Source organism: Anomalospiza imberbis, chromosome 2 (genome assembly GCF_031753505.1).
Source record: "Anomalospiza imberbis isolate Cuckoo-Finch-1a 21T00152 chromosome 2, ASM3175350v1, whole genome shotgun sequence".
NCBI lineage: Eukaryota > Metazoa > Chordata > Aves > Passeriformes > Viduidae > Anomalospiza > Anomalospiza imberbis.
Window position 1 is genome coordinate 52,583,189 of NC_089682.1, and position 22,475 is coordinate 52,605,663.

A 22,475-nucleotide genomic window follows, 5' to 3' on the forward strand; every position below is an offset into this window, starting at 1 on the left:
ACATAAGTAATACATTTAGGAACTGCAGTCAGTTTAGAAGTCTGTTTTCCAAGCACTGTGTCATAGTCCTCGGGAGCTTAGCTCAAAAGAAAGCTCTAACAATGTGTGTCAAAAGATATTTCTAAATCTAAAGGAAAAATCCAGTTCTTCTGATGCTGCAATCAGACCAAGTACCCAGTCAGTCTTTTAAAATACTGAAATAAGAGGTAGTCAACAGAGGTTTATAAACATATTTCTTTACTCTTACTGTAAAGTCAGTTCATACTTAAGCTAGAAAGACATCAATCAAAAAAAATTGAGAACTGCTATACTATACAAAGGAAAATTTATTTTACGTATTCCCAAGGGATATTTTGTGAAGGTGAGAATAAGTCACCTCAAAATGAGACACAATAAGATACACAAGCTAATTTGCATACAAAAAAGTGAATTTGCAAGTACATTGAAAAGAATATCAGTAGAATATCTAGACATACAAATGAAACAAAACTTCAGTTTTGGTAGTAAAAATAAATATGACTACAATTAGCAAGCATTTTTTCTTTTTTGTACATTATTGCACATTTATAGAAGATATATTTATATTTGTTTTGTTTTATGAAATATTTTATGTTTGTTTTTGGTTAAAGTAGCCTATGGGTTTTGAGTAACATAAGTATTTTACAATATCTTAATGCTTATACTCTTAAGAAAGAGAAGAACACCATATCTTCATGGAATCTTATAGAAAAATAATCATACCAGTGATCTGAAACACAGAATGAACATATTTAGTGGAAATCACAAAATCATAGAGTGGTTTGGGTTGGAAGGGACCTCAAAGATCGTCAAGGTCCACCCCCCTGGCACTGGCAGGGTCACCTTTCACTAGACCAGGTTGCTCAGAGCTCCATCCAACCTGTCCTTGAACACTTCAAGGGGTGGGACATCCACAACCTCTCTGTGAAACCTGCTCCAGTGTCTCACCACCCTCAAAGAAAAGAATTTCCTCCTAATATCTTATCTAAACCTACTCTCTTTCAGTGTGAATCCATTCCCCGCTGCCCTGTCACTATATGCTCTTGTAAAAATCTATTTCTGTCTTTCTTGCAGGTTGTCTTCAGCATCTGGAAGGCCAAAATTCGATCACCCCAAAGCCTTCTCTTTTCCAGGCTGAACAATCCCAACTCTCTCAGCCTTTCCTCATAGGAGAGGTGTTCCATCCCTCTAATCATCTTGATGGCCTCCTCTGGATCTGCTCCAACAGGTCCATGTCCTGCTTGTGCAGGGGACTCCAGAGCTGGGTGCAGCACTGCAGGTGGGGCCTCACAAGACCAGAGCAGAGGAGCAGAATCCCTTCCTTCCCCTGCTGGCCACGCTGCTTTGGATGCAGCCCAGGACACGTTTGGTTTTCTGGGATGCAAGTGCACTTTGCTGGGTCATGGCCAGCCTCTCATCCACCCCAGGTCCTTCTCAGCAGGGCTGCTCTCAATCTGTTCATGCCCCAGTCAGTGTTGACACTTGTCGTTGTCCCAACCCAGGTGCACCACATTGCACTTGGTCTTGTTAAATCTCATGAGGTTCCCATTATCAACCTTGTTCAGATTCTTCTGGATGACACCCCATAAAGGCATCTTGAAATACTGGATATGAACCTGACAAGTCAATTAGTCATGCTAGTGCAGTCTCCTTCTTAGTGGATGACCTTCTAAATTTATCCCTTATTTCCATTTTCAGAACTAAGTCTTCCCTACCATTATCTTCTGCTATTTGAGGTATTCATGATGATCAGTAGGTCATCAGGTCATGTGTTACTAATATATGTATTAGAAAAATGTGGCTGCTGGTGGAAGAGTGTTTTTTTTCAGTTCAGACAGAACACTCTGGTCTCCCAAATGTGTACATCATAGTGTCAAGTGCATCAAAGTAGCAACTACAAGTGACTGACAGAATTAGGATCCCAAGGCAACAACAGCAAAGGGAAGACTGGTCACAATTTATTTTCCAGGAAAAACTATTGTGTGTAGTCAGTCACATCTTCCCAAGGAATAACACATTTTCCCAAGGAAGAAAGCAAAACAGGGAGAAAAAAAGAACGATGGACTCATCAGCAAGAAGAGGTGTTTGAACAGACCTAGTGATCTATGCTGCCCCAAAATCTGAAGAAATCCTCTGAGAAGTTTCTTTCTATAACCAGTCTTCTATAAAGAATTTATTTCTTTTTCTGGTGTTGTTGAATCATTCATGTTCCTGGACACAGGTCTTGTGGAAGATTCTGCCCCAATGTCAGATCAGACACCGAGTTGTAAATTGTATTTTCCTTCTGCACATAAGTAGTATAGGGTTCCACTTCCATCATGTCATCCTAGCAAAACAAAACCAAAAACTGTGAATACAAGGAGGAGTTTAGCTTGGCAAGACTCTGCAAATCTTTCATCTGGACTGAAAAAAAAAAAAAAAACGGGAAATAGTGCTGTCATATTTACTCCTCTTCAGCTAAAGAAAAAAGACCCTTCTATTTCTTTTCCTACCAGGGAACATGGATTGCTGTTTCTATCAAATATTTGGAGGGTGAAGCTGAGGTATTGTTTCACTTACCTCCTTTATCTTCTCTTCTACTCCACTTTTGTTGGCCTGAAAAAAAAATTTATTAGGGTCTAATTACCTAGAAAGAGCAAATAATATGTTGGAGTCTTGACCTTGATTCATTCCTAATCAGTCTGCACTTTCAGTTTACAGACATGCTAATGAAAGTCCCATGACATGACAGCAAAAAAGCTGGTACTTGAACCATTATTTTACATTAATGTAACTGTGTCTGTCAGCAACAACTGGGAGGGAGGGCAGCAGAACAGCAGGAATACTAATAACTACAATTGACTAAGTCTCTCCAGAAACTGAAGCATCTTTTAAAGTTGATGACAGAATTTGAGTCTAGTGTATACTGTAGGTGCACAGATACAATATAATTGTAACACATCTTGTCTGCGTAGAGATGCTGTTATTTGGATTTGGCAGCACAGAACGGAGACAGAGTTTACAAGTGAATTGCTCAGCTACGCAGGAAGCTTCTAACAACATAGGATATCCAAAAATATCTCCCAATTTGCAGCTCAGCTCTCCTTCCAATGTCTTGAGTATTATTGTTTCTTTGATTGTGGATTGACCATGCAAGATAAAGAGTGGCCTTCAAAACTCACACAATTTTCATTCTGGACACCAAAAGGGATATTCTTTTTCTCTTGGTGTCTGTTAATCTTGTTGCTTAATCCTCTTGTTCACTAATAGTTTTCTTAATATCCTCCAACCCATGCAATTTTCTCCTTTCCTGACTATAATTTGGAGAGCAGTTGTGGTCAGAGTATCTGATATGACAAGGGAAATGTGGTGGGACTGACTCCTTGTTGAAATTAAAGGATGGCTTTGGTCGAGTGTTTGCTGTTGGAACACACCTCTAGTGTTTGCTCCAAGTCAAAGTTATGGTGAAGATAAGATTAATTTTGTCCTATAAAGAGCTAAGAGTAAATATATCAGACACAATAGAGCTTGCTGAAAGCTGAGAGTAACCTAATGTTTTCCTTTCACTGATCATGTTTCCAGGGCTACCAGAATCACCATGCTTTGGTGATGGTCTAATTTGCATCATTCTCCTTACCTGTTGGGAATGTATAGGAGCAATTTCAGGAGGTTTGGTTCTATGGCATGGTCTGTGAAAAAAGAAAAGTATTAAAACATGGTTGGCTGGATCACAGCTTGGTTTCTTTGATCAAAAGCTTATGAAACATTTATTTTTCTTCAAGAGTAAAACCTAATGTCTCTCTCTCCTTGACTTTTGATCCTGAAATTATAACACCCTACCTTTCTTAAGAGGTCTTTTCTTATGTTTGTGGGTGCTTATACATAAAATGGAAGCAGATTAGAATAAAAGCTATCTGTAAGGATATACATTTTGCAGTTAGTGAAATGGTATTGAACTAATTCTTCACCTCTGAGGGAAGAGGCCTGAGAGAAAAATAGTTTGTAACAGGGAAATTAGGAACCTAGCTGAGATTTTCAGTACAGGTGCTAATTCAGCCTTCCACTCCACAAATGGTTTCCGTAGGTATTTCTCAGAACTACTTTTTTTTCTTCATAGGAAATCCTAAAGGGACTAGATCCCAGCTCCACTCCAGGAATTTTTTAATAAACACAGATAGAATATGCTGTCCCTTCTGTTCATATGGCAGGCTGACATTGCTCTGTCCTCTGGCATTTAGTGGAACTTATTAGGCAGCAGAACCAATGCCCTGATCTAACCAAGAGAGATACTGGCGGACTATGACAGTATCTGAAGAAGATTTACTCTCACAGACTCCTAGCAGAATGAAGCGTTTCCCTTTTAGAGGCAATGCAATCAGGGTCCTTGGCCAACTTCTTCCCATTTATATTTTACTCAGGGGCATTATTCTGTGAAGATGTGTGCAATACACAGTGCACAGTGTCTGCAGTACAGAAATATTTGATGTAGCTAATTTGGTTATTTACAGCAGCAGAGACTGACAGAATCATATTATGTAAAGACACAAAGAGTAATTTAAAATTTCATCTAACACTAGACAATTCTTCCTTAGCACCTTAGCATGCATACATACCTATCACTGTGGAGCTTGAAATAGTAAATGACAGCCAACAAGGTGATAATGATCAGAACACAAGCAATGATGCAGGCATACAGGAAAACGTTGGTGATGGTTTTCTCTAAACATAAAGAGACAGTCTCGGTTATATCTTCTTCTCAGTTTCTGTATTATTTCAGTAGAAGATTAAAGTTGATTTAGCACATATGTGCATTTTCAGCATGCTTGTAAAACGAATAGAACGTCCTTCAGCAGAAGAGAAACTTAGTAAGGTGAACAGGGGTTTGAACACAGAGCATAAAAAGGGAAGCTCACCTGAGGGACAGCAGGCTATGGACTGGCTCCAGTTCCCAGCTGGGTGGGACACCATGCAGGTGGTCACATTGGTGACATTGGTGCTACACGCTGTGAACTTGCTGAGAACAGTCACTGTCCCGTTGTCGTGGCACTTCTCCTCTGCAGTGGAGCTGCTCTCTGGGAGCCACGAGAGCTGAGCCGGCGGCTTCCCCGCCGCTGCCTCGCACACGGGGCTGCCCTGCTCATCACAGGACAGGCTCAGCCTCGGGGGGGCTGCAGAGCACCAGCAAGGGGACATGCATGCAGTTACTTTGGCACAACTGGGCTGGGCTGCTCTTGTTCTCCACCCAAAATGAACCCAAACTGAACCCAGTGAAAAGAGGAGAATAAGGCTGGAGATCCCATCCCATCCCATCCCATCCCATCCCATCCCATCCCATCCCATCCCATCCCATCCCATCCCATCCCATCCCATTGCAGCAAAGTGGGTCCAAAACACAAGAGAGGAAGAACTGCTCTCTTTTTCCCTTTTGCACAACTCTCCCCCATCCAGCTGAGCCTCATCACAGCCATTCATATCCTCTGTGTGCACATGGGATATTCACACCTGTCATTTCTAACTAGACAGTGGAAAAAGGGAACAGCAGAAGGGAGAAGAGTTATGGGAAATAAGGAGAAAGGAGACACAGAGATACTCCCAATGAAATGCATGAGTTTATCCCAGCAAGGATCACAGAATGGTTTAAGTTGGAAGGGACCTTAAAGATCCTCTAGTTCCAACCACCTTGCCATGCAAAATGACACCTCCCACAAGTCCGGGCTGCTTCAAGTCTCACCCAACCTGGCCTTTAACACTGGGATGTCTACAGCTTCTCTGGACAACCTGTTCCAGTGCCTCACTACCCTCACAACACCGAATAGCTTCCTAATATCTAATCTAATCCTACCCTCATTAGTTTAACTTAAAAAAAGCTGCACTTTTGCACGTTCCTTACCCAGCACGGTCAGGTGGTACATCTTTTGGAAATTCCCTTCTGCTGATGCCGTTTCACAGCTGTAATTTCCCTCCTGGGCTATTCCCACTTGTCGTATCTCAAGGGCAGGAGGCAGACCTGCTCTGAATGTCCAGTTTATGTTGTCACTGCAGTTTGTTCTGTGTGTCATGTTTGTATCAATCCTGTATACCAAGGTGCAAGGGCCTCCAGCCTTGGGGGTTACTGTCCATGTTAGCAGAGTTATATTTCCTTTGAGAGGGCAGGTGAGAACTGAGCTGTTACCTACAGTCATCACTAACACTGAGGAGTTGTTCCCTGAAGAGAAAAAAAGAGAACGTGTGAGAAGGAGCCCAGGAGTTGTGGTCTGGACTTCACAGGGAAACGTCTGCAGGGCTACAAACAAGTGTGAGGCCATGGCTGTGCTCATCTGCACATTGTCTGTCATCTCTTACTACAGCTGTGGGTTATGAAGCCCGCTATGGATTATCACGGCCTACCCTGGCAATTCAAATTTCCCACTGAGGATCATCTTAGTGGATAAGACTGGATACTGGAGGAGGACTCTACTCCTGTCCATTGTCTTCAGCAGTTCCCCATCCAAAGACTGTGCTTGTGTGAGCAAATCCTCCTGTGGGCTGCTCACAGGACCTAAAATACAGAAATATGACTATTGCCTCTGGCCACATGACAGTGGCTTTTCTCTGTAACTGTTGCTGCCAACAAAATAAACTTTTACTTCTGCATTCATGTGAAATCCAACACTGTGCAAAGGCCTTGTCTACATCTCTCAGGCATTACACAGGTGCACATACCACTGGTGGTGCTTTGTGTAGGAGGGAAGGATTTTGCCTCATGTCTCAGGGTTTTCTTATATGTGCATTAGTGTTGCCTACATGTACAAAGGCAGCCTCTTTTGCGAGGCACTTGTGAGACTGGGAGAAAAAAAGAGTCTGAGGTGCAGGTTGTAATCCAGTGTGAAGAGTAGCTGAGGGAATGGGACTTTTGTGTCCTCTGGCTTCTGCTGAAGTTAAAAGCAAGCAATCCCTAGATTTCGCAATGTTTGTGAATGAAACTTCGCAATTAGTGGGTTTATAGGAATAATACCCATAGCTGTAGTCCAAACAAACTTCTATTTAGCACTTCACTCATTTCCTCTTTTAGTAGGTGGCCATTAAACTTTGGGACAGTAAACCACTGATCTCTCGGTTCTCTGTGTCACTGGTGGGACACAAGTTGCTCTTTCCTTTGGCTGAGTAATGGTTTTAGTCTGAAACCTGTGTATGAGGAGAAAATCAGAGTACTACTTTCAAAACCTGCAATAATCAGGACAGACAGCTCAAGTTAACCAATGTGATTGGTACTGACAAATAAGTTTTTCACAAGTTATTCCAAAAATACTAACCCCCTCCCCAAAGCTTACAAGTAAATACACTAAAGCAGCAATTAAAAGTACATCTGGAATATGCAAAGAATTAGAAGATTCAATTTTTGCATTAATTAGTCAAACCCTTGTCAGTCTTCCTCCATGGTACAAGATCTGACTTTGTTGGGTTTCGCTACTCCCTACCCAGATCTGGAATTATATTATTTCTGCTGTCCATCACATTCTTATGCCCAGTTCTTGAACATTTGCAATACCATAAGAGGTAATCTTAATGAGCATCAACTTGAAGTTATTAGGCAATCATTACTATTAGCCTCTTTGAGAAAACTGCAGTTGATTTTACCTTACTAATATTGTCTGAAATCTCATTATCTTCTTGAATCTTGGTGAATGAACCATTCCAGCTCAACTCCTTTCTGTTTTATTTGACTGTTTTCTGAGGAAAATATTTCTGACTTGCAAAATGAACACACTTCACTGCATTTTAACTTCTTATATATTCATTCAAATGTTTTTGCCTTTTCATTTTGAGCACTAAGTATCCTTTGGGTGAAGACATTTCAGCTGTTAAGAGTGTTCTGTGATGCATTATTACTCTGGAGGTGTTTTTAAACGACAAGTATTTTCCTCCTTAATGGCATTCCAAGAAAATGTGAGGTGCGTGTTTTAAACTCAGATGATTTTACCAGGAGCGGAATTGAAAGAAGCCTTTTCTCTTGTGATAGTTTCTGGATGGGTTGAAGGAGTGCCTCTGAGAATTGGACAACAAAGTGTTTCCTCTCCCAGTTTAACATTGCTGAGAGCCTCAGAGCTCCAAATCATGCAGAGTATGGCTGACCTCATCTGAAAATGATTAAGCAAACCTAAGCACTCAAACCGCCTGTGTGTTAGAGCTGGGGGTTTTGTTGGATAATGTTTGCAAATGTTGAGCAAGAACAACAGCATTGTGCATATTGAACTGTGTACACTTTCATTTACATGTTAAAGCAGCAGCATTTTACTTGTCTTTCAACTCAGCATCTCCCAAGCAGCTCATTGCAATGTAAAAGTTCCCCAACACAATGGGTTTTCATGATTCAAGGCTTTAAAGAAAGAAGCAGTGAAAGTGGTGCATTTTGCTATGCCTTTCTGTCATATTCTCCTCTGAATAAATCAGGTACATTTCACTTCAAATACAAAACCACATCAGAAAGCTTAAAATCTGCTGAATCAAGTTTAAATACAATTTTAGGTTTACAGAAAATTTGTAGAAGGCTTATGAAATCCCCTGTATCTTGTTATTGATTCATAAGACTTTAAGTATGACAAGAATTTTCCCCAGATGACACATTAATTAGTAAAAAATCTTCTTGCTCATCCTATCCACACAGCTTCATACTTTTGCAATGAGGTCTTATTAATATAAAAGGTTAAACTGTCTTCACTTTACTGCCCTCTTTTATTGCTAGAGTGCAGGTAGACAGCATTAGTGTAAATATTAATTGTGCATTTTCTGTCTTGATTTGCTTTTTTTTGGTACATGCTGCTAGAAACATGATCTTTTGATTTCTTTTACAAAAGAATGTGTCCGCCAAAATCTCCTTAAAGGTTTGGTTAATTTGTGTTTCTGAAGTGACTTTGAAGAGACTCACAAGCCAAATAGGACTGGGCCTGGGTAATACTTGATGAGGAGCTTCCAAACCATGAAGAAAAATGTCATCCATTTCCATGGAAGTTTCTGATGAACTTTCTATTTCAAAGTAAAATACAATCTCAGGAAATATCAAAACTCGCTAGTTCTTACCACAGAGTTAGCTTTATTCAGAAGCAATCCACAATGTATATTTCCAGAAGTTAATATGTAAATAGCTATGAGATCCCCAAGCACAAAGGCAGTTATTTAAATAGAAATTATCCTCATCCCTATCCTATTCTTCCTGGTCAGCCTTAGCATTTCCTCCACTTTGAAGATGTTGGTAGGACCTCTCGTTGGACTGAAGTTGAACATATTCTGCTTTCTCTTTCTAATGAGCATAGCAAAAGACATCTAAGTATCTAAAAGTATATTTTATTAGAACATCAGTCAAGACACCATAAAGTGACAGGTCTGTAGGGGACACAGAATTGCTGGCTTTACTCATGAAAGTAAAAGACATGAAAATAAATCTCCTCTGCCCCTAAAGAACAGGTTCTTTCCCTCAGGCCTCTTTTCTACTCCACAGGCTTTTGCTGACTTGTCAGGTTGTACATTTTTTACATGACTTCTTGTGGGTCTGCTACAATCAAGCCCTTTGCCAAGGTCTCCTGATCTGTTTTCTTTGCACTCCTTATGTTGCCTGCCCCAGCCTGTGCTCTTGGATATGTACTCAGCAGCTCTGAGGAAGGGTGCAATCTCCCCTTTCCTCTGGGAATTTCACTAAACCTAGAGGGTGCATGTCTATTCTGCAGAACTAAACAAACAGAAGTATTTCTTGTGGTTTAATCCCAGCTGGCAACAAAGCCCCACACAGCCACAGGCTCACTCTCACAGACTTCCCCTACAGTGGGATGGGGAGAGAATCAGAAAGGTGAGAAAACTCCCAGGTTAATAGGTAAAGCAAAACTATTACACAAGAAAAAAAAAACATCCCAAGGGCAGGTAGATGTTCAATCATTTCCAGGAAAGCAGGACTGTATCACGCATAATGGTGACCGGGGAAGGCAAACATCATAGCTCCAAGCATCCCTTCTTTGCTCTTCCCCCAGTTTTATGTTCTGACCATGATGCCACATGGTCTGGAATATCCCTGTGGCCAGCTGGGGTCAGCTGTCCTGGCTGTGTTCCCTCCCAGTTCTTTTGGACCACAGTCCACTCAGTGGTGGTGGGAGAATCAGAAAAGGCCTTGGCCCTGTGTAAGCATTGCTCAAAACATCCCTGTGATGTCAACACAGTTTCCAGCAAAAATCCAGCTCCATAGAAACCACTATGGAGAAAATTAGTTCTCTCCCTGACAAAAACAAGCAGGGTATTCAATTGCTGTTAAAGAGAAAATGTTCAGTGCTGCAAGTTTTAATTCAGACCTCTCACCACACCACTGTCTTCTGGAATGGTCTTTTCATGCTGCAAAGTGGCTAAAAGTCATTTGCTGCTGCTTCCTCTGTGATAGCAAATTGGTTTGTGACCTGTGCATTAAGGCAGGTATATGGCATCGACATCAGCATTTTTCTACTCAAAGGCTCAGAAACCAACCAGCACATTGCAGGGCTACAGCTCTCAAGGTGAAATCTCACCTTACAGCTGAGCTGAACTGACAGCTTGCTGTGGCTGAAAAAGGGGATCATTAGTGCAGCAAGGCCTCAACCTCTGTGGGCCTGCAGAGAGCAAGAGATTTGAAGAGATGTGAGCTATGGAGCTCATCTTGGTGCAGTGCTAACTATGGGATGGTAATTAAATGTCAGCACTGTTAACTATTTCATTGCACACAAGATAGATGAAATGAAGGGTCACATATTTATTGTTAATAACATCTCATTTTTGGTCATGTTCTTCACAATTGAGTTGACTCTGGAAAACAGCAATCATTTTTTCTGTTAGCTAGAAAGAGTAGAGCTCAGGAAACCAGAAGTATGTGCTATCTGTCACACTGATGTGGAAAACAGAGGAGTCAGGTTCTGGGAGTTCTGTACAGCACCAGACTGAAACCTTTTATTTTGGTTGTGAATGCAATTTCACTATGATCATGTTTCACCTTGCAGACTTATCTGATAGTAGCAGGCCCTTGGACTGAGGTTCTCCAGTTTGATTGCAACCTCTGAAATCTATCTAATTCTGCCATCTCTCATTGTCTCTCCTTGACTATTGCAGAAGACTTCAAGCCATGTCTGAGAAGGTTCTCAAGCTCTATTGCAGTGCACTGAGTGCACATTCCAACACACTGACAGATTCTACTTTTGTGGAAAAAACAAACTCGGTTGAGGAGTTCACATTTGTGTTTCAAAACTGTGCTAGTTATTGTTGTTATTGTAAGGTTACTGTAATTTGAAAAGACCGGGGGAAAAGTTTTTTTCTGTTTTTTTCAGTGTGGTTTATGCAGTGTGTTTGATAACTCTCATGAATAACTAATTGCACCAGCTTCTTTTCAGTATCACTTATTCTGTCATTTCTCCTATTTTTCAGAGACTTTCTCACACTAAAAGAAGAAAGGTTTTATAAACAGGAACATTTGATTGTAAAGCCACTAAACTTTTGAGGGGAATCACTGCAAAAGCAGACACAGCTACACAGGTTGAAAGTGGTTTTGGTTGCTTTCAAACATGAAATATTTCCAGCCTCTGTTATTCTTCATAGCAGGTTTAAAACCACAGTAGAAATTTTTATTGCCTCAATTTCCATGACAGCCTCTTGCAAAATTTAACTGTTAAAGAGTATTTTGCACTATAAAGCAACTACTTTACTTTCTCAGACATATTTCTCAGACATCCTATTGATTCTTTACTTCTTACAATAACAATTTATCACAGCATTTTGATGCATCTTCCCCCTACGGGTATTAAACTTCTAGGGGAACTTACAGGGGGAACTATATTCCCCCTGTAGGCATTAAACTTAAAGATACAATGAACTGAAACAATGATTATACCACAGCCAATGACTAACTGTATCTTGGAATGAATGTAGTATATGAGTCACAGACAGTCATAATCAAAAAGGCAGCACTGGATGTTTGGAAGAGTTCAGATACAAGTCTGTGTTCTGCATCTGTTTTCCCCTTCTACTGCTACAGAGTTCCTGTGATACCCAGCAAGACTTGTCTGGAATGAAAGAAAGATAAATAGAACTGCTTTGTACTAGGGTAGGAATTGCTGATGTACTGACAGATTCTTATACAACATAGCTTTGTGACTGTGAAAACGTAGTCACAACAGCACAGGATGGAGTGTAGGCTAAAAACCACCCCTGTGTTTCGGGTGAGAAGCAAGTAGTTAGACTACTTTAAATTTCATTATAGAAACACATCAAATAGCTGACCTAAGTTCACATGACTCTATTTCTTGAAACCTAGATCGCAGCCTTTGCAGCATGGATGTATCTTTAAAAGGACACATTAAAAGACTTATACCTTTATTGCTTGTATCACACTCACAGTCTTTTACCCATACTTCTCATTATTCCTTGAAAAAATGTCCTATTCTTATTTCATTCTAAGTAGGCTTTTCCCTTATCTTCAAAATTCCTTTCTTCCTCATACTCAAATTGTTATTTTGTTCTTCTTTTAACACATTTCTTTTCTGTCACCACTACCATGCCACTTGCAGTACTTTTCTTGCCACCAAGAAAAGTATTATCGCTCTTTCTTGGTGTTTCATGCAAAATGAGATAGTAATCTCATGCTCTTTGCCATTGGTTTTACAAGACGAAGTGCTCATAGAATAGCTGGATTTTTTTTAATTTCAAACTTCAACATGACTTTATATGTTGCAGAGGGCTGAGGACACTGAGAGCAGTCAATAGTGATCTCAAGGTTGAATATACCTCTGCAGTTGCCAGTTCCTAGTGTGTCGCCCTGATTTCTTAGGATTTTCTAAAGCCTTCTAATTTACATTCTTGTAGAGAACTTTCTCACACAACTTTCTGTAAACAACCTATTGTTTTGCATTCTTTCATAGAGGCGGAGAAATTTGATAGACTGGTAGTTTGTCCAGTGTCATTGGAGAGGTGGCACGTTCACCTTCCAATCCACTGGCACCTTTGGAGAACTATAAATGATTGGAGTCAGAAAAAATAAATTAGTCTCTTCATGGTGACCAAAGCTGTGGTGCGTCGTTTTTCCTTGTGTCCTCTGGTGACACTAGTGTGTAATTTTTCTACGATCTTTCAATTCTCTTAAGCTTTCTCAGTATCTTTTCAAGCAGTCTTTCAAGACAGCTGATTTTGAAGGCAATGAAAAGATACTAAAGCTCACTTAGGTAGAGATGTGTTTGATACAGTGTCCCCTTGAAAAAAGATTAAGCTGAAAGAATAAAGGGACAACTACATGATGGATAAAGAACTGGGTTAAGGAGAGAACGAAAAGGCAGTTAAATGGTGGTGCCAGTTTTAATGTAGTCTGCTGATAATGTTTCTCAGCAGATTATTTTTGCTGTAATTCCGCTTAACTTTTTTACTGATGGCATTGGCTGTATCAGGAGTGTGTGAGGAAATTTGTTGAAAGCAGGAAGAACACAGTGTTATTAGTGTAAATAATTGATGAAGAAGAACCAGTTGACCTTGATGAGTAGAATGTTAGATGTGTGCTGAAACTCAGCAGCTAAAAATGTCATATTAATAAAAACAGGTGGTACAACAAATTTTGACTGGGAAGTAGAATACAGAACCATGCCTTAATCAGTATTAAAACCTGCTTTTCAATAAAATGGGTGCTTGTTTTGGTGCTCAAATTGTTTATGAAAAGTGTTTTCTAATACAATGGCTGAGATTCAATCCAGTGATTCAGTGATTTATCCTTATGTAAATAGGTTATATCTCAATATAATATGACTGTAGGGGAAAAAAAAAAGGATGGGTACACTTCCTAAATGAAGAAATTAATTGGTGTTTAAATGATGTGTCAGAGTCATGCAGTTTAGAGAACAAACACTGTTGGCCAAATCCTCAGCTAATAATAAAGTTAATATTATTCACTGAAGTTAATAAGCTGTCAGAGTATACCAGTCTGGCTGTAAACTTTGCTAGTTCTGAACTGTGCAAAGTAAGTAAATCTTCCACTTTGCAGAATGTGAGCTGGAATGGATGAGGGCAAAAGAGATTTGCACTGGATGTCAAAGCACCTTGGGTAGTATTGCTTTCAGAGTAGCACTGTGACACCACGTGTGACAAAGTGCTTCCAGTTCTCAGTGTAGAAACAAATACAGATTGTTTTATATTTTGTTCTATGCGCTGAACTTGGCCTTTTACTCTCGGCCACATGAGAAGAAAAATAAACCAAGTACTCTTCACTTATGCTTTAAGCAGCATTTTCCTACTATTCTAAACAAAAATAGATCATTGTCTGCAAACTGTAGGTTGTGTGCCTTCTTTTTCATACTTTGCAGAGAGCAGATAACAAACTGCTGTGAAAATATACTTCTGATCTCACTTTTATATGGTTAAAATCTCAGTCATACCTTGTTTAGTGCTTACCTTTAGCATTGCAGTTTTCATCCCAGCATTGTCTTATTCAACACCAAGATAAGGCAGCATAAGAAAATCCTCTATGCATTTTTCTAAAGAATGATTGCACCTCTAACTACAAAAGACATCAGCTGTGAGTTTTAAGTACCATGTACCTCTAGAAGTGCACTCACACTTAAAAAAAAATCTGCTTGCTTTGTAAGTCACGAAATAAGTGGTCAATTTGGAAGACTGAACTTCCTTCTTTCCATGAAAGCAGACAAGTTCAAACATGAATGCACTCTGCATTTGGACCACAGCAAAGTAAAATGTTGGTATCATAAGGATATGTTTGGAAGATTGTACTATAGCAGTTTAGATTTTTCCTAAGAAAATTTTTGCTTTATTTAATGGTACAGAATTGATTTTAAAAATTTTGGATGAAAAAACAGGCTGCTTGGGTTCAGATATTTTTAGGGTAAAAGAAGTTAGAATAATTCCAGCACACAGTCCCAAAGGAGAAGCAAAGAAATAGTGAAATGGCGACAAATGTAAGTTTGCCATAATAGATTTTCTTAGGCTATGATTTTTTGTATTTGGAGCAAGATTTCACCATAAACTAATATTTATTTATTTATTTTATTTTATATATTTATTTCTATATATTACATAGAAATATATATTGTATATTTATATTATATTATATTATTTATTATAAAATCATATTTATTTATTCAGCATAAACTAGTATTTATAGAAGGCAACAGAGACAGATGCAGTGACACTTGGGCAGAGAGAGTCAAAAGGCAATAAAACAGTGGTACACTAGTGAAAAAGAATGTACTGATTTTATCAAGGAAAGAAACTAAATGAAAGCAGTAGCATTCAAGGAAGTTATATATGCAGGCAAACTTGAACTGTAGCTAGGTTGCTCTGTAAATCAAATTTACTTTCATTCACCTCCTAGTCTATTATTCCAGCACAATGTCACCGACTTCAGTTTTTCACTATTGATGAAACTGAACAACCATAGGGAATTACATCTCATTACTGATCATGGATTTCTTGCAGCTTCCTGTGAAGCATTTGGACATATCCATTGACACAGGATAAACTTCAGAGGCAGGATGTACCCAATCAAATGCTGCAGATGTTATTGCAATAAAAAGAGATTTATTGCATGGACTTCTCTGTCAGGATCTTGCCTGTCCTTACCACTCTCCCTTGGAGTATACACAACCACTTGAGGTGTCCTGTGTGCTTAGTTAAACTAGATACATCTTCAGAGCATTACCAAAAATATTTTAATGTTGAGTCTTTTTCACTGCTGCTACTGAGGATTGTCACAAAAGGATTTTTAGTAGAGATCATGCCCCAGCAGCTTCAGTAGCTTATTATCCAGCTCTACCTGAGGGCAGATCTAGGTTTGACAATTAGGAAGCAACCTCAGCCTTTTTTCTGAGCTGCCCCATCTGCTGTGGTAAAAATTAACACAGTCACAAAACAACATGCTAAGGAAATGTTAAGGAAAATGTTAAAGGAGATAAAGTCTGGTTACATACAACAAATTTTTCCATGACTTTATTTCTTTCAGAGTAGCTTGCTCTAGTCTTCAGAATGGGGGGACATAGTTCCTTCTGAGCTTCATGCAACACTGAAGACTAAAATTATCTGGACAGAATATGCACATTAGATCAGCTTGACACATTTAGCCTATGATCTCTGAAAGAAAAAAAACCCTTGCCACTTGATCTTGCTCCGAAGAGCCAGCCTAATACTGAGGAAAACAAGCTTAGGAGCACTGCTAGCTAAAAACTTCCCATCAAATGTAGGCTGCTTTTTACTGGGAACAGGTTGAGGAAAGAGGTTTCAGGTGTGAAATTAGATTTCAGTGGAAAATCTTTTTCTATATTCTTTGAAGGGAAATATAATTGGTTAACCAAGAAACCAAGAAGTTAAAATCCAAATGCTTTAGGATGAAAACCCCCCACTTTTTGGCATTGGACTTTTTAAAAATATTTCCAGCAAAGTGAATTTTTAAAAATAATTTTTGCCAGTAGGATTCCCCTTTATCTCCCCACTTTTTCTTCAACATTCTGTGGTGTATCCACACTCCTTTACTTTTTGAGCAACTGTCTTCAAAAATGTAGACTGTCTCTGATGCTATCATAATCAATTTGCATGAACTTGAGTAGGTTCCTCAGTATTCTTTTGAGATAATTCTTTACCTGGAGAATAGGGACAGATCTTTTACCACCAGTGTGCCTGTTGAGAGGATAATGATCCAAAGTTTAATAATGTTCATGAAGTATTTAAATTTTTCCAGTGGGTAGCACTGACGTAACCATTTAGAACCCCTCGTTATCACACCAAACACACCATAGATGGGTGTTCCATCACTTCCAACAATGACTGCATCTGTTTTTCTTTAAAATATCACAAAGGAGATATTTTTATTTTCCGACCAATAGGAATGAAGTAACTCATGTCCATGTAGTTTAGTTCTATCTGTCCATAATAGGAATGGACACCTGCATGTTACATATTATTCAGAGATGTCTGAAGTTGAATTTGGATCTCATCTAAGACCTATCTGCCTTCCTCCTCCTATACAGAAACTGTTTTTAACTGCTCCTCACATCCTTAGTTCCATTATCAAATCCCTGGATTGTTGTATGGTGTGAGCACAAGCTCTGAAAATGCAAATGAGCAGTATGTAGGAAACATTAACTGCTGCAATTAAACTGTATTAAAACAAAGTCAACTACACTAAAAGAAAGAAAATTTGGACTGCCATTGCCCTTAGTGCAAAAACCTTTCCCATCTTGATATTGGCCATGCCCCTTAGAACAAAATTCCAGAAGCTGCTCCCCTCTATCAGCACATCAGACACCTTCCACTTCTCCTCTGCAAGGTCCAAGAGATCCCTGCCCTATTTCAAAGTGCCTGCAGCCTCTCTTTAGCATAAAATACATGTCCAAAATCTTAAAATTCCCAAACACTTTCCCAGGCATATTTTTAGTGCATCAAAAGGCTCATTTTCTCAGATGATGTGCATTTGGAGGTCTTAGTAAAAAGGCTATTTGTGACAAATTGTACGTTCCCAGCTAAGGGTCACTACATAGTTGCCTACGTGGAAGTCACAGGGAAAATACCTGGCAGCCTTGTGACCACTAAGAAAAGAAGAGAAGGAGTGGGTATTGTGAAAGCGTATCTTAATTGTGCTTCATAATTTTCAGCACTTAATTAAAGCCACAGAACTATTTATAGCTTTTATAGAAAGAAAGGAGCTGTGCACATTTCCCATTCTTACGTCCCCATGGCCAGTTGGTCCCAGTTAGACTCACCTGCTAATCTCATGACCATGGTGATGGTGAACAGCACAAAAACATACACGGTCTTCCCAGCAATCTTCATGTTGGTTCCAGCTTTCATGGCTCAGGCAGCTCCACCAACTTAACTGTGGTCATGGGGAGCATTTCTTGCCTGCCAGTATATCCTCAGCAGCCAGTGTCAGTGTTTCCTCTCCCCCTTTCCCATGCCTCTCCTTTAGCTGTGCATGCTCCTGACTGGCTGGCTCCTCAAAGCTGGAGAAGTTCCTCCTTCTGACTTTTCAGAGCAATTTCAGAGCTTCCTGTGCTGAGAACCCATGCAAACACTGAGGAAACAGGCTGAGCAATTCTGCCTTCCGTTCATTGGCTCTCCTCAGGAGGCCGATGAGTGAAGATAAACCCTGCAGCAGAGTTCAGAGAGAGGAGATTATTCAATGCTGAGTTTAATATCAAAAAGGAAACCTTAGTCTTGGGAAACTAGAGAGAGACTTGATGTTTCTCACTACTTTTACTTCTGCTACTTCTTTATCACGTCTTTGGCACAACCTCCAAGAAAATTCTTCCGCATGTCTTCCTCAAAAAAAAAAAAAGCAGTCTTAAATCTTCTGTAAGTGACATTTTCAATTATTTCTCTCTTAAGTACCTACTTGGCACATGGAATTCTACACTTCTCATGTGAACTTTTAAGTTCAGACTTTGTGAACTCTTAAATAAGTTGTAGGTGTACCCTTACCCCATCTCCACCCCTGCCAGCTAAAATATTACAAATCCAAAACTCATTTTTTGCAGAATCTGAAAAAAAATTGTGAATATGGGATGGTTTTCAGGAAAATTGCAGAATGTCTCATTCAGGAGGGTTGAAACAAGGCAACAATAGATATTTCCAAAATAAAATGCTGATACTGCACATTTAAATTATGCTTTTGTTTAGAAACTGATCTAATTGAAGAGGGCAGAAATCTGTACAAAAGCCAAAATATTGAGCCATTTTTTCTTTGTTTTTGGCACAGATGAAATCACATTTTTCTCTGGATGACCAAAAAAAAAAAAAAAAAAAAAAAAAAAAAATCACTATTATGTGCCCTTAATCTAATGCAGGCTTCCCATGGGGTCACAGCCTCCTCTCAGACATCCACCTGCTCCAGTGTGGGGCTGCTCCATGGGCTTCAGGTGGACCTCTGCACCAGGGATTGCAGGGGAATGGCTGCTCCAGCACCTGGAACAACTCCTGCTCCTCCTTCTCTGACCTCAGTGTCTGCAGGGCTGCTTCTTTCACACATTCTCACGCCTTTTGGCAGGTGAAGTTGCTTGGCCGTTGCCCCCGCCACTGCTTAAATATGTTATCCCAGAGGAGGGGCTATCCACTGAGCACCAGTGGAGAAATTTGTGTGCTGAAATTTCACCAGGTGACATCTGGTGAAATTTTATGGGTACTTTTTTTTACAGAAAAAAAAAGCTGTAAAGAAATGAAGCACTCTTTGTGCACAGAGACTTGTTTTCAAAGTTTGATAAGGTTCCTTCTTTTTACATTTTTTTTCACCGAGTGCCATAACTTTTGTACCAGCAAAAATGAAGGTGCTTCATGGAGAAGAAAATTGCCAGCCCGTGGGTGTGGTGAGAATAAAAAGATGGGATGCATAAAGCAGCATAAATGTTGGTACCATGGGGAAGATGCTGAGCAGTGTGGGAACACAAATAGGACAGACAGGAGTTTTGTGTAGATGAGAAGGATTTGGGTAAAGCATGTGTGTGTATTATGTTAGTCCTGTATGGGGTGAATTAAGAGCTGCAAAATCCAGTGGCTCATTCTGCTACTGCCAACAGTAATTTTACTGAAAACTTCCACAGGAAAACACTGTCTTTGAATAAGAAACTGGGGTGCCCTTTGAGGAAAAGCTACCTCAAAAATATGAGGTTAAATCAGTATTTTAAAGAGAAGTGATGAATTTCATTTAGTTTTGTCTTAAATTGCTTTTCTCTTTTCCTTGTTTATGAATTTAAAAAAATGGAAAAAACAATTATTGTGGATAAGGACAGGTAATACTTAGTCTTGCAATCAGAATGAAGAAGAGACTTGCCCTTGTTCAGAGGGGAAGGGTGAAGCTTTTTCAGAATGAAAAGTCTGTGTTAAATACTTGTCACCAGAAATTGAATGTCGCCCACATCTTTCACTGAAAAATATGTTTGGGGGTTGTTTTTTTCAGAATACTCTTGTGTGGGTTGTTTTAAAATAATATTGTATCAGTTTCTCCATTTCCTCACTGATGAAATAATTTTAAACTCTGGGGGTCACTCTCCTTTCCTAAGCCACAGCATTTCCCCAGCACAATTCTGTGGTCAGTGGTAGAGAAAAGGCCTCAGCTATTAAAGCTACAAGTCAGAATAATTAGCAGTGAGGACAGAGACATAAGAGGAAAAGACAGATTAAATTTGGCAGGAAATGAACTGCTCAGGTGCTTGAAGTGCACACCGTGTTTAAACTGTTCTGATGACTGCAGTCTGGTGTTCTGGTTTTCTTTGATCAGACTGGTGTTCCAAAATGGTCTGCATTGATGTTCACTGGAACAGAGGAGTGTGAAATAAAGTCTTATTTAAATAAGTAAAAGAAAAACTGATAATAATAATATAAAGAAAATAATGCCAAACACAAATTCAGAGGGATGAGCTTGGTCCCAGGAACATCTCATTGACTACTGCTTTTTGTGGGAGGGTGTTCTGTATATTTTTATCCACTTGATTTTTAACATTCAGTATAGGATTTTGACTCTCCTCTTGACTGTTCTGAGGTTTTTAATGTGCTATTCACAGTAACACTGGTTTATTTTCTGAGTATGTACCATTTACTGTGGAATTAGTAATGCATGTGAACAGAAACATCACTGTGTTTTAGACAAGGGCATGGAAAGGAAGATGATATGTTTATGTAAGTAAAAATAAGACTGGAGAGAGAAATAGGCAAAATGTAAGCAGTGTCAGGACTCAAATGTAAAAGAAGTGGTGCTCAAATCTGATGCAAAGACAAGAGGATATTAAGATGTAGAAAATGTGCAGACTTGTTGTGTACTGCATACAAGATTGCTGTATAAACCAAAAAAATAAGAGATGCGATGGGATAGAGGAGATTTTGGAAGAGAGAAAACTCTCTTCTAAATAAGAAAAGTCCAAATTTAAGTTGTCATCGTGGAAGATCTTTACTATAGAAATTAATTCAGACACAGAAATTAGACAGCTATATTCTTTAGGTGGGGAAGAATTATTTTAGATGTCATTAAGATACTTTGGAAGCAACTTTCTCATTGAGGGCAGCAGAATTTGGGAAGTGAGATATGAGAAGTCTGTAGAAGGTCATGTCAGAAAACAGAAGTTTGCCACAAGGAGTGATGAGTAATCACAGCAGACTTTTCTCCAAGTTATATATTGAGAGCCAGGATCCCATGACATAGAATTCATAGGAATCTAGATTTATTTGTGTTGGAAGGGACCTTAAAGGTCATCTATTTCCAACCCTCCTGTCATCAGCAGGGACATCTTTCCCTAGATCAAGTTGCTCAAAGTCCCATCCAGCCAGGCCATGAACATTTCAAGGGATGGGGCATCCACAACTTCTCTGGGCAGCCTGTTCCAGTGTCTCACCACCCTCACAGAACAGAATCTCTGCCTCATATCTAACCTAAACCTATCCTTTTTCAGTGTAAAGCCATTCCCCCTTGTCCTGTTACTACCTGCCCTTGTCCCTCTCCAGCTCTGTAGCAGATTGCCATTAGGAATGCTGCTCTGAAATCTCCCTGGAGCCTTCTCTTCTCCCGGCTGAACAACCCCAACTCTTCTCAGTCTGCCTTTATAGTCCAGGTGTTCCAGCCCTCTGATCATCTTGGTAGCCCTCCTCTGGGTTCTCTCCCTCGGGTTCACATCCTTCTTATGTAGTGGGCTCCAGATGTGGGTGCAGGACTCCAGGTGGGGTCTCACCAGAGCAGGGCAGAGCGGGAGAATCACCTTGCTTGCCCTGCTGGCCACACTGCTTTGGATGCAGCCCAGAAAGCCAAGCACATCCTGGCTGTGTGCAAAAGGATGTGTTTGACTTTCCGGGCTGCAAGGGGATGTTGCTTCTCATCCAACAACACCCCCAAGTCTTTCTGCTCAGGCCTGCTATTGATTTATTCTCCACCCAGCCTGTGTTTGCTCTTGGGGTTGCCCTGGTCCAGGTGCAGGACCTTGTGCTTGGCCTTGTTGAACTTCATGAGGCCTGTCCAGGTCCCTCTGGATGGCATCCCTTCCCTCCAGCGTGTTGACTGCACCTCACAGCTTGGTGTTGTGGGCAAACTCACTGAGGGTGAGCTCAGTCCCACTGTCCATGCAGCCAACAAAAGTGTTAAAATATCCCTGTCCCAGCCCCAACCCCTGAGGAATGGCACTCACTGCTGGTCTCCACTGGGACATTGAGCCAGTGACTGCACTGAGGGTGACCATCCAGCCAAATCCTTCTCCACTGTGGTGTGGTCGGGGCCTCTCCACTTCAGAGGATGTTTTAAGGATGTTGTGTGGGACAGTGGCATGTACCTGGCTTTGTTTGTACAAGGCCAGGTAGATGACATCAGTTACTCTTCCCTCATCCACCAATGCCCTCACCTATCATGGAAGGGCCTCAAATCTGCCAGTGAAGCCATGCTGGCTGCTGCAAATCACTTCCTTACTTTCCATGTGCCTTTCCAGGGGGACCTGCTCCATGATCTTGCCAGGCACAGAGGATGAGACTGAGACTGTAGT

The 22,475-nt window shown here is 40.2% G+C and overlaps 1 protein-coding gene across 2 annotated transcripts; it reads right to left on the minus strand.

The window, feature by feature from the left end:
* Positions 1 to 258: 258 nt before the first annotated feature.
* LOC137468870 (cell surface glycoprotein CD200 receptor 1-A-like) lies at positions 259 to 18,159 on the minus strand. Of its 2 annotated transcripts, XM_068181044.1 has the most exons (8): positions 17,727 to 18,159; positions 5,888 to 6,202; positions 4,911 to 5,165; positions 4,611 to 4,716; positions 3,635 to 3,686; positions 2,578 to 2,613; positions 1,315 to 2,344; positions 259 to 1,279 (listed from the first exon to the last, which is right to left on the minus strand). In XM_068181044.1, exons 1-7 carry the CDS (start codon positions 17,812 to 17,814, stop codon positions 2,222 to 2,224), a joined length of 975 nt encoding a protein of 324 aa, XP_068037145.1. In that variant the 5' UTR covers positions 17,815 to 18,159; the 3' UTR covers positions 259 to 1,279; positions 1,315 to 2,221. The 2 variants fall into 2 exon arrangements, with proteins under 2 accessions (XP_068037145.1, XP_068037146.1); XM_068181045.1 differs by lacking the exon at positions 2,578 to 2,613 and having other exon boundaries at positions 17,727 to 18,153.
* Positions 18,160 to 22,475: the final 4,316 nt, after the last annotated feature.

What these genes read in the sequence shown, in the direction of transcription:
- LOC137468870 (XM_068181044.1), bottom strand. Translation starts at nt 17,814, where the DNA reads ATGAAAGCTGGAACCAACATGAAGATTGCTGGGAAGACCGTGTATGTT. An exon ending in GTACCACCTGACCGTGCTGG is followed by an intron (nt 5,166 to 5,887) that starts GTAAGGAACGTG and finishes GGTGCTCTGCAG; the next exon opens with CCCCCCCGAGGCTGAGCCTG. An exon ending in TAGAAGAGAAGATAAAGGAG is followed by an intron (nt 2,345 to 2,577) that starts GTAAGTGAAACA and finishes TTGTTTTGCTAG; the next exon opens with GATGACATGATGGAAGTGGA.